The sequence below is a fragment of the Sander vitreus genome, chromosome 19, assembly GCF_031162955.1.
Source record: "Sander vitreus isolate 19-12246 chromosome 19, sanVit1, whole genome shotgun sequence".
Classification (NCBI taxonomy): domain Eukaryota; kingdom Metazoa; phylum Chordata; class Actinopteri; order Perciformes; family Percidae; genus Sander; species Sander vitreus.
Window position 1 is genome coordinate 15,611,584 of NC_135873.1, and position 12,751 is coordinate 15,624,334.

At 40.2% G+C, this 12,751-nt stretch overlaps 1 protein-coding gene across 2 annotated transcripts in view; it reads left to right on the forward strand.

Annotated features, from left to right (window-relative positions):
- nrxn2b (neurexin 2b) overlaps positions 1-12,751 on the forward strand; it is a 652,809-nt gene that overhangs the window by 239,649 nt on the left and 400,409 nt on the right. Inside the window, exons 7-8 of one of the 2 annotated variants that reach the window (XM_078276170.1) lie at positions 2,547-2,570; positions 10,223-10,384. In XM_078276170.1, coding sequence (XP_078132296.1) covers positions 2,547-2,570; positions 10,223-10,384 — 186 coding nt within the window. The remainder of the gene's footprint in view (positions 1-2,546; positions 2,571-10,222; positions 10,385-12,751) is intronic. The other variant, XM_078276169.1, reaches the window with a different exon arrangement.

The following is a 12,751-nucleotide window of genomic DNA, read 5'->3' on the forward strand; positions in this document are numbered from 1 at the left end:
GCACCTAATGATCTCTCATTTCTTTCCCCCTGCTGTAACACAGACTGTCTTTTTTTTTTTTTTAGTGTAGAAAAGCTCACAATTATTGTCACCTTTTGTGAGAGTGCATTTGTCTAACTTAATGAACCAGCGTCAGGTTCCCAGTCATTGGAGCTTCATGTCTATCAGATCCGCGCTCTTCAATGTGTCAGCTGTTGTTTTTCTTAACTCAAAGACATGGGAGTGCACTGTGGTGTGTATATACAAATTCCCATCCACAATTGAATCTTACTCACCAAATTAATGGATTAAGAGGAGTCATTAGACAAAGTGGGTATCTGGTGACAGCACTTTACCCTGACCCCGGTTTAAAGAGTGGGCGTGCATGCAGCTTCCAAATGGCTAGTTAGCCCCTTGGGGAGGACTTTTTGTTTATGTGTATGGTTGCCACTTACAGTTGGCTCCCACACAGATGGCTCAAACACATTGTATTCCCTCCCACACACAACCACCCACATTACTGTACATACTGTAGATACTACAGGGACAAACTTGGACATGAAACATTGTGGTGGCCGTTTCAATCTGTACGTATGTATACATCTCAACTGCCGACTTGGATCTTTGTTGTGAATCGTTGAATTAAAACAGCACTAGGCAAGATTATAACTGTATGCAATATGTGATCTGTGTTAGAAGCCAAGTCACAATTTGAATAGATTGATTAGTGAATAGATTCACCCTTGTTGCCCTAATCCCGGTGTCAGATATGGTCACCCACAGCAGCTGACAATTTTAACTTTCGGATCGAGATGTAAGATGTCCTCTAGATGTCCAAGATCTCAGTGATAGATCGTTTACCCTCTCACTGCTGATACAGACAGGGGGTCTGGGCTGACTTACCACCACCACTCAGTAGCCTGGATAGCCATGTAGAGATGGTAGTCAGAGCTAACCAGCCTCGGGAAGCTACTGCCATACTCTCTGTTTCTATGCTGGCAAGACAGTGAGTCTGGTGGAGCTTTGACAGTCAACAGAATCACATTTATCAACATTAAAACTATACTGAATCTCTATACTTAATCACTATTGTCACTAAGCGATTCAACAGATTGACAAATGTAGCAGTGGCGCTCCTTACTGGTGACTGAGACCACCATTGTTGGATCAGCTGTGATTCACAGCGTGTTACTTGTTAAAAGCATGTTAAATGACCATGAGCACCACAGAAACTCAGAAAATCTGAATCTGATTAATCAGTTGTAAATAATAGGCTGCTGGGCTACCTTATGGGCAAAGCTAGCAACTGAACTTAGCTTGGACTAGCAACAGACTACACATACTACTGAACTGAAGACAGCAAAGTGAAGTTTGGCCCTATTCTCAGAACTGTCACCTTTTCCATCTGCTGTGATGCCATAGCAGTGACATGGTGTTAGAAAGACAATGCACAGGCTATAGGAATACAATTTGCCACACGATTCCTTTTTTTTTTATCCATATATTTACATTTCATGTTGTAGTTTGCATGCTTTTCTCTCCCCAGGGACCACAAGCATTGCTCTTTATTGTGGAAATGGCTTAAATGACTAAAGGGACATCTCTCTCTTTTTCAGGAAGCTGCACATACCAGGACTCTCAATGAAATCCCTCTGTCTCTCTCTCGTTCCTTCTCTATCCTTTTCTCTCATGCTCAGTGAGAGTATGCTAAACTATTTCTGTTTCCCTAAATGCCCCCGATGATTTCACATCATTGAACATGTAGTTTTTACCACAATTGTCCATTTTTACAATGCAATAATAGATTTTTGGTTTTCTCTTGCATATATCGCATTAGCCCCTTATGACTACTTTGGGACATTTTGCTAAGCGATTAGCACACGTTCAAGTCATCAAGACATGATTGGCCTTGCCCAGTATCGCCAGCCAAGCCCGCTGACCAGATTACCCCTCGGAGTGAATATTTATACTGATGTACTTCTCCCTCATCCCCTTTCCCTGCTTAAAACAAACATCCCCATCAAAACTACCCAAATCCCCCACCCCTGTGGAAGTTGATTTGCTAACTCTTATCTCTCTTACTAACAACAAGCTTCAGAATTCTTCCAATCTGATTCTTTTCATTGGTGAATTTTCTTTTCCCTTACCTTTTTATGATTTCAACGACTAACACTGTGTCACTCACGGAATGTGAACCATCTGTTGTTTGCTCTACTTAACTTGCGACTTACATACTAACAAATGTATTGTTATCCTTTAATTCCTTTAGTTTTATTTTCTTTTGTAGATGACCCTTTTAAAACAAACAAATTATACAATTGCTTTCTTTATTTCTTTATTTGGATGTCTTACTATACAAACAATAGGAAATATATTTTCTTTTTAAATTTATATTTCAATATTTTTCTGTTATTAAAGGGGAAGCTGCTTTTCACAAAAGACAATTTTTTTTTTCTTTTTTTTTTTTTTTCGCTGCCACTTTTTTGGCGTTGAGGTGTGTTTTCTTGAGTTTAAGGTTTGTCATTATTTATTTTTTTTCTTTCTCCTCCCCCTGTTTTCTCCTGAAGCACGCAGGCATTGGACACGCTATGGTAAACAAACTGCATTATATGGTAGATATCATTCTAATTGTCTTATACTTTGGTTTGCCCTGGGTTTCCCGTTACCTCTTTCTATTCTGTTTGCTTTACTGAAAGTACAATCCGCCATCAATTCCAAGGTAGCTGAAAAACTCCACCTCTCTGTTTTTCTTTTAGCTCTCTCTATATATATGTTATTGCTTTTTATTGCCATCCAGTTCCCCCCCCCCTTCCTAAAAAGAATTGGCGTGTTTATCCAAAGAGGTCTGCCCAAAAAGATATAAAAATACCATACATTTTAGACTTTAAGATTTTATTTGTTTTGCTGTTTATTTTCTGCCCCTTATTATTTATTTTTCCTTTACTTCAAACACGATCCGTATGAAGAAATAAAGAATCATAATGCAAGATATTTTCTAGAAAAGTATTAACAGTTACCTTTACTTTTTTTTTCCTCCTGATTTTTTTTCTTAGAAGAACCGTATGAAGTGAGCGTACACAGCAGACTTCTCAAGCACACAAATAGCCTATTGGAGCAACTCCAGTGAGAGGAAGTAAGATCAAATACATGTTCATTAATTTTCCCAACTTGAGAGAAATTGCACTGATGAGAGAATCGTCCTATGTATCCTCAGTTGGACCTGTTCAGCCTGTTACAGAGCAACCGGTGATGTTGGCTTTCCATCCTGTGGTTTATGGAGTCGTGAAGAGTATTTACAACTCTTGATTTAGTGGCCAGAGCCCACGCTGTAAAGTAGACCTCAAATGAGGGTTTGATCCCATTAGTGGCCCGAGGCTGATTTATGATTGAGATGGGGCTGTTCCCAGACCTGCATCCGAACACACTCTGGCTCTTACGCACACATGTACACACTAATAAAGCGCTTGTGTCATTAGTCCCCTGACCCCCGGTGCAGAAAATCAACCCAAGAGTACTGATGAAAGCTCATAATTGAAAAATAAAATGGCAAATTGCACCTTTATTAAGCTGCAAACTGGGGGGAGTTTGCCAAAATGAGGCGCAGATATTTATGCTCATAAGCTGAAGGCTCTCTGACTTTGACCTTATTTTAGTAGTTGTTATCATTGTCTTACTTGCTTTCACTGGACTTTTGAATCAATAACAGAAGCTGTCTGGCCATTGATGCAGACCATAAAGGAAACTGTCTGGGAAGAGCTGAACTGTGTGCGATCGACCCCTCATTTACACTAACACTAACTTATATTGCTTATACTTTACTGGCCTCACTCCTTGCATGAAGAGACTTGAAACCCCCTTCCTAATCTTTTTTTATTTTTTTAAATTAAATTTTTTTTATATTCAGATTGCATTGAGTATATATGTATATGTATATATCATGGCTAACATATATACATACATATATCAATTGTCCTAATATAATCAATACGGCCATGAAACATGTTAGCCACACCCTCTTGCTGTTTTATTTGATATTTAATTTAATTTTTTTATTTATATTTTTTACTTCTATAAGTTTAACTTCAAAATCAACTTACTAAAATGAATAATGACCTCACATCTTATCTTTCTGAAACAAAAAAAAAGGGAAAAGAGAAAAGAGGGGAGACAGACTTTCATTTTCTGGGTGAATAGAGGATTGATGCCCCAAGGAATGAATCGGCCCAATCCATCATAACAAGAAAACTGTTATGAGACACTGTATCTAGTAGTGACTCACTCAGTCTTGGCTCAAATTTAACAAAAGTGATGAAGCAATTTTAAGCTCACTTTGGAAAATTCCGTGGTGAAATTGTAGTGGAGGCATAATGAGGACTGCAATCATGTCTGGAGTGCAGATGTGTCTGTGTCCAATAGCGCGGAGGACAGGGATAGTAATGATGTCCCACCGTTGGAATACTGATTGCTCTATTCACCAATACAGGGAGGTCCTCTCTCCCCTCTCAGTTTTCCCTATTCTTTAAAAAACCCTCTCATTTCCGTTGATTTCATCTGTGATTGCTGACAATGGCACCATCCTGTCCCACTTCCACCTCCAAACTGACAGTATCCAGTGGTTGTATCCCTGCACCCCGTTTGCATGTTTTGGCTAGAACATCTTCCCATCAGCATACTCACAGTGTGTAAGTGCTGCTCTAGCCCAGCACGTGTCAGTCCTGTTGTACACGTGTCTAGATGGGTCTTTTTTTTCTGTTGCATTTTCATCTAAACCTCAGCATTGAAAGCTCTCTTCCTTTCCCCATTTGTCTGGTGTCGTGGTGCCATGCAATTACATTTACTCCCCCTACTACTTTCCCGTTTTGCTGCATCTTCCCCAGATGGTGTATTTGTTTTTTATTTAATAGTTTGTCTGTTTGTGTTGTGTCTAATGGAATTCGCCACCCCCCCCCATCCTCATTGTTCCTGTCATCTTCCCGTTTAAGTGCATGGCTTGTGTGTCATCCTGTTAGCTTGGATGGATTCATTTTGTTTCCTCTTAACCAAAACAAACCCTTGCACATGAAATAACTCATTCAGTCCAATTTTGGACCTGGTTTGAGCAATCAGATTTCAGAGGACTTTTAAAGAATCCTCACCTTCTTATCACTTTGACTAAATTTACAAAAACAGTGTTACTAATTTACTGTTCGAATCAAACCTTTGTTGTAACTGTACTAACAACCATTTTTGTGTCTGACTTTCCCTTACTTACAAAAGTACTAACCGATTTTGTTCACCCTCCAACCCTTTTAACGCTTTTCGGCACACAACTAAAAAAAAATCCCCCCCCATCCCCACACCTTTCTCTCCCCCATCCCCTTGACAACTGTTGCCAAAACAGCACTCGCCCCAAGCCTCCCAACCCTCCCTCCATTTACTAACCTAGATATGTAGCTTAGTTCAAACTACATATTCCATAATTATTGTTGAAAGACAGATTCTCCTCCTACAATAAATTACTCCCGGCTTATACACGTCGACAAGCTGCCAGACACCTACCAAAGTCCACCGCCGTCCCTTTTTTTTATCTTGAACATCCTTCCTTCCTGCTGGTCTGGCTTTGACCTGAGGCAAGGTGTGTGGGGGGGCAGTGTGTGTGATCTATTGTGATACGTCACTTGTGTTAGCCTTTAACCGTATAATGTAATACATTATATTAACTGTGAAATATCACCCGTTGTTTCTTCCTGCAAAAGATCAAATGTAGTGCCAACAAAGGGTAAGTGATACATTTTCAAGGTAAGCTCGCTGCCTCCTCTCTGCACGGATTATGATGTTTAATAAATGAAGGCACTGATAGGTGTCTGTACTTGTTCAGACTGTGCAATTAAGACATTTCTGACAAAGAAACCACTACCGAAAGTAAAGGCTGGATGCTCCAAATCATGAAAGCTTTTGGGAACTAAGGTAGAACATGACCTGTGTTTCTGAATAGAAGACATGTGCACAGTGAGAGTGAGTCACACAAAGCTATTTTTATTTTATTTCATGTGTTGAATGCCTGACATGATTTAGCTTCAAACAACTCAAAGTGAAAAAAAATCCTTCTTTTTTTGTCTTTTAAAATGGGAATATGAAATCATAAGCTTAAATACTTGCTTTGATTCTTTTTGTCAGCCCCTCAATACCATCTGATGATCTCATTCATTCTGATGCACTTCTTTATGGAAGAAGTAGCTGCTGTGCTTGTTTTACCTTCTGCTCACTCTTCCTCATATCTTTTTATTTTTATTTTACCCTAGTCGGCACCCAAAGTGGCTCCCAGAATTTTGAAAATGTAATCTAGCTGGAATAAAACACAGTAGTAGTGTATACAGCATCTGGTTAGATGCTGTCAGATCATGTCAGGTATAGCGTCATTGAGTTTTTATGTGCAATAGAAGTGCGGTCAGTGTAATCCCAATTGGAATCGTGTTGACCTTTGTTTACTTGATGAGAGGGGGATCTACGTGTTGGAGCGTTCAGTTGCCAGCAGCCTGCCGTCATGGAGCCAGATATGGTCACTGAGCCAGTAACACACTCAGCAGGGCTCCACAAGGAGAACCGTTGTATTTTACCATACACTAGACTACATGTGGAGCCCCATCACAAAAGCTTTGATATTCTGTGGGTAGTTGGTGGTTTATGAGGAAAAAGCACAAAAAGACAAAGATTAATTGAATAGAGGGGAGATTGACATCATAACATCATAACATAAACTACCCCCCACAGAATGTGGATGGGTGAAATTGAATGCTGTCCATTATTTGGATTCAGAGCATCCTTTGGATTCAGTATATTCCTCTGTAAACAGCTCCTGTCTGTGTTTTCTGTCATATCTGGGGCAGACAGTTCAGCCAGCTCTGTTTGGTTTCTGTTTGTACTGGGCTGAAGAAGTATTTGAAGAGCAGCTGGGTAGACACCAAAGGATCCACAGAAGCAGCTTTGTACTGTATGTGTCTTTGTTTAGATAGTCCTACGTTTGTAGTGGTGTGTTAGTTGCTTGTCTTGGGTATTTGTCAAAGAAAGAGCCAGGTCAGATTTTTCGAGTTTTTGTCAATTTTATTGACTTTAAAAACTCTAAAAAATATATTCAGTCGAATGAAGTTCTCACTGGAAAAAAAAAAAAAAAACAGTAGAGAAGGATGCAAGAAATGTTTTAATTAGCCAGTTATTTATATTGTATTTATCAGGGATTGTTCTCAGATTATCATACCAGGCTACGCATGTTTCAAGAAGGAAACTGTGATCACACAATTACAAGAAAATTATCTTCAGGGCACATTCTTGCATGCACTCAGGTTTCTAAAAACATTTCAATCCCAGCAGTAAATGATGGAGTAAGCCACCATTTTACATTTAATGAATGCTTTGGTTCCGTCCTCAATTACTTTGAATACATTCACAATCAAGAAATGTGTGGATCCAACATTTTGCACCTGGCCTCGACCTGGTGACAAAAAATACTCACAATTACAATTTTATTTTCAAGCTGTTTTTCCATGCTGAATGATAAAAACAAACCAAGGAGAACAAGCAATCGCGATTTCTCTGGTAGAATCTTAATATTTTTCTCTTTCATTTAAATAATCACTGTCTGCATTTTGCAGAAAATGTTTTGAGATAGGAATGCATTGGGATTTTCTTCCAACTGTATGGCTTTTAGGCCAGGAGCATCAGGGTATTTCCACCAGCAACCTTTGATATCATCACTCTTTCTGTCCTCTGGCCAGTGATGCAAGTGCTTGTAATGCTACTCAATGGGATGAGTGTGCAGTCTAGCTGAAGCAAAGACTAGCTAGGTCTCCTGAATAATTACAATGTCACCTCAGAGGAAACACTTGGATATTTGTTTTGCTTTTGTTCATTCTCGACTAACGATGCACTTGCTTATTTTGGATCTTTGACATATTGTCTCTGTTTTTTCTTTATTGCTGCTTACGTCCAACCTCTGATCACACAATGAATCTATGAATGTTATATGATTGCCCAAGGGATTTTGCTTTTTGATGCACTGCATACATTTAAACGCTTTTAGTGGTGGAAGCTGGGAGCTTTATAGGTGTCTGACAGCTTGCCAATGTTAGTCCGTCATGTCCCCAATGCATTCCTGAAGATGTACCATCCACAACCCTCCACAAAGTATTCTCCCAAACCCAAAGAGCCTAGTTTGGCCTTAAAATATGTTCTTCAGCATATAAATTGTACAGGTTATATCTCTACCCTTTGACTCTCCATCCTATCTCATTTCGGGAAGAGGTCATGCCAGGGGTAGATGGCTTTGGCCAAAGACCGTAGAAACGTTTTAAATGCCATACGTTGCAAGACTTCTGCCCCCCCCCCCCCCTTGTTTATGCTCCTTAGCCACCTGTAAGGTCTTTCTCGTCACTGTAGGTTAAATGAAGTTGCCCTGCTGAAAGCCTCATCCGAGATCTTCGATGATAACCCCAACACACCAGCACCGCCAACCGAAGATTCCTCATGCCAATACGATCACTATTTATCTCCAAGTAGTAACAGCAGACATAAAAATGAGTTGCCCTGTTAAGAAGGGAAGTACGGCAAAACAAAAAGAACGAAAAAAAAAAAAAACTGTCACGAAAAAGAGAAGATAGGCACTTAGCTGGGGTGACTGATCTGTTGAGTGCAGTTGCTAAGCTTCCCTTTCAGGCTTCTGCTTTTGAATGTTTGCTGCTCTTTATATTGAGTCAAAGTTTTTATGTTTCTTTTTGAATAAATGGTACTTTTGCAGATTGAAATCAGAACCACATTTACGGAGATTAGCGTCTCGAGATTCAATGTGCAGAATGAAGTACTGCCAAATGTTATTGTAGATGACCAAAATGTGAATTTGGACCTCGGATGATATGAAGGAAGCTGTGTGCTAGCATCACTTTTGAGTGTGCAAAGGTTATGAAAAACAGATGGTTGTGTACACGGCTCCCTGCAGTCCTGTATTTAAGCCGTGTACATTTATGCAGAATAACAGCTGTTGAATCAGAGAAATGAGTACTTCACTTTCGCCCAGGCCAGCTCTATTAGGATAATTAGACCATAAACTGGTCACTAACTGCAAAACTCCCTCACGAATCAGCCTCATGTGGTAGATGTCTGTGTAGCAACATAGCTAATGCAGCTATAACACAATTAGCCAAATTATACTAATTAGCTTTTTTCATCAAGTACTGCAATGTGCTGGTTTGTATTGAGTATATTAAGACAACTTCTGGAAGAATTGAGTGGAGGAAAGTCCTTATGCACATTTCAGATGCATTCTAATTTCAATTGAGCAGAATCTTTTGTTATTTTATTCACTCTTCAGGTGTTCATTGAACTGACGATGTCTGGTGTTAAATTTAAAACTGTTGCTTCACCTCATCTTGCAAGGTCTTGTGTTACATCAATACAAGAGGCTTCCCCACATTTGCTGTTGTAATTTAGGTTTAAACTACCTGTGATCAAACTAGTCATGTTCAGTAGTACAAGGACACTCAGACTTCATTTTTTTATTAAAATGTTTGGTATATTAAATCTTGTTATGCACAATCCACACAATTTCATACCATTGGCTTGTGGCTTTTGTGTTTGATTCCACCCGGCACTTTCATTTTGGTTTTGCGATCAAACGTGCGGCACAGAAAGTGTGTGTCGCCTTGCACAAAAGACAAGACTTGAGGCAGTTGAATATTGAACAGGGATTTTTTTTTTTTATGGTAGTTTCTGAGTGAGGGATTGACAGCAAAGAAAAATTGCAGAATATCTATGCTAATCACAGAGAAAGCCCAGTTGATATTTTAAATATAGCGTTGCCTGTAAGATCATGTTGTTGCACTCGCTGCAATATCAATTTTTACATGTCATTTAAGGTGCACTTAATCCAGTGTAGGATACAGTTGAAGCCTACTTTAGCGGAGGCAGTGATTACACAGGGAGGACAGCGCTGTTATATTGGTTTTCTCTTAGCAACTGCACTCTAGAGTGAAAGCACCCAGTCCGAGTGGCACCAAAAGCAACCAACCAAGCGATATTTAGGGGGCAACACCACCTATCACTGGTGTTTAATCCACTTTCTTCCTTGTTTTTCCTCCTCATTCCTCTAATTTCTCTCCACTCTCATCATTCTCTACTTCTACCTATCCCTGCTCTATTTCTCTCTCTCTCTCTCTCTCTCTCTCTCTCTCCCGCTATCTCTCTCTCTGTCTCTTTTGGGCCATGCCTATGCCAGGTGACCATCTCAGTGGATGGTATATTGACCACCACTGGTTACACCCAGGAAGATTACACCATGTTGGGTTCAGATGACTTCTTCTACATTGGAGGGAGCCCGAACACCGCCGACCTGCCTGGATCACCAGTCAGCAACAACTTCATGGGCTGCCTTAAAGATGTGAGTGTCTCTGTGTGATTGTGCAGTTTGTGAATATATGCTGTATGTAGCTGATCAAACATGCTACCATGTACACGCGCTTCTTTGCACTGTATCTCCCTGACTTTGGTGTTTTGAAAGGTTAGTTCGAATTCACCAACGTCACACAATAAGACAAACTAACCGATGGAGGCAGCGGTAGACCATCAACTCCTGTGTTCTGTGTGGTAAAATGACAAATGGAGTCTGGTGGTTTTGAAAAGAGCAAAGATGGATATAATATAATGGCTTCAGTTCCCCGTCAGAAAGGGCTGTCTGATAACGAGGTAAAGTGGTAATATATTCCAAATATAGCGTACACTTAAACTGATATTGATTTTTTTGGTGGGCTTTTTTTAAGGTGCTAAAATTATTTTGCTGTACATTGCTTAGCTTCCGTGTCGGTAGTGCTGCCTGCTTCTCCGAACTGGGTGCGGGCCAACCGACATCTACTGTAGCTAATACACTGACTATGGATAAGTAGCTCATGAAACCCCACTTCAAAATATCCAAACTGTCCTTAAGATATCAAACTCAGCTGTGTGGCAAAGTGTGGGCTTTTTTTTTTGCCAAGCGATTACCTGTTTACATCAGTTAGATGGTGTCTCAAAACTGTTGCTACGATTTTTTTAGACAAAATGGCAGTGGAAAAGAAATTATACACATCACAAAGTTGCAGTGAGAACACACATGTTTGAATGTGCTACAGAGTCATCCTCACACATACTCCCACAAACACGTGTGTTAACTCCTGAGAATCATCAGATATACTGTATACAGTAGATCCCAAATTTGAGAATGGGAGGTGTCAGACCTACAGTATCCTGAATCTCTTTCAAGTGTTTTTTTTCCTCTCCTCCTAACCACACTGCAGACCAAACACACCCACGGGCATTGCACACACCACAGTGGGATGATAGAAAATCACAAACAGAGATTAAATAGCCATGCAAGCCTACACACACTTATACACAGCCATGTATGCAGTAGTCACGGATGGATGTTTAGAGGACAGTTGCAATATAAAAACTTAATTCCTTCAACTTTTTAGTTTCACCAGGGCTTTAATTCACAGCTTAACAAGCTGTCAAGAGGACCAATCACAGCTTAAAGTATTATGCCCTTGTAAATGTAATGACTTGTATAGAGGCGACGCAACATGGCGCCATCGCATTTCCTCATAAAACCACGCTGATTGAATAAGTAATTACTTTTGCCATCACTTTTAATGACTCACACAGTAATCGCCCTATCTCTAACTTAATTATCCCTGTACAATTACATTTTCATTATTTGGGTTGCTATCAGAAGGATCCCTAGTGGGTCTTAAACTTCCCAAGGCGTTTAACTATCCTCTCATCAAGACAAGGCTGGATTTACAGTCAATGTACAGACAGAGCTTGTGCACGAGGGAGGGGGGGGTGGGGGTGTGTGAACGGTAGAAAAACAGACTATGACGACAGGTATAATTTCAAGAAAAAGAGGTAAAAGTGAAGAGGCAATGTGAGCCAAGTGCTGGGAGTGGAAAGCCAGAGCAGTTGGAGAGCAGAGCATTTATGACTCTGTTGGTTAGACTGAATGATCTCTCAATAAGGGGTAGATGCTAGATTGGATCCACCAGACGTGTCAATGTCAAAGGACGTGCCTCATGGTCCACCTTATTCTGCCTTGTTCTGCCTTATTCTGTCTTATTCTGCCTCTGATTGGCTTACCCTGGTATTCTTCCACTTACCCTAACCAATCCCAATTCCCTATGCCTAAACCTAACTACGTCGACCACTCTAGCAGATCCGATTTAGGATCTACCCCCAATAAGTAGCTAAGCGAGAGTAGAGAGGAAATGAGGGGGGGAAAATAGCCGGAAGTGCAGGAATTAATTAAAAGTTTGATATGTATAGTGTTGAAAAGAGAAAATGTTTTAAGGAACAATGGAGTTGCCTTTGTCGGCTAAACATTTTATTGGATTGCAGACAAAAGTAAGCAAAGGAAAGTGAATGAAGAGGTGACATTTTTGAGGTAAAGGTAAGATATGGTTGGGAGGGAAAGGAAAGCGTCTCAGACAAAAATCAGGAGAGAAGTAGTGTACACATCAGACATCTGCTTTCATGTTTGACCTTCTGCCAAGGGCTGCATTTTTTCATTTACCTGTTTTGGGTTGGGTCAGCTCACTGCAAAACATGGCTCAAAATGTTGTGTAGTCAAGTCAAAACCTTGTTTTCCACAAATCAAGGGAAGCAGTTTGCTGACAGCATGAGGCAGCCTCTCCCAGTTCCTGTATGGACCTACTGTAGAAAGAGAATTTTAAGATGTCCATGTTGTACTGTTGAATACTGCTGTTGTACAATTACT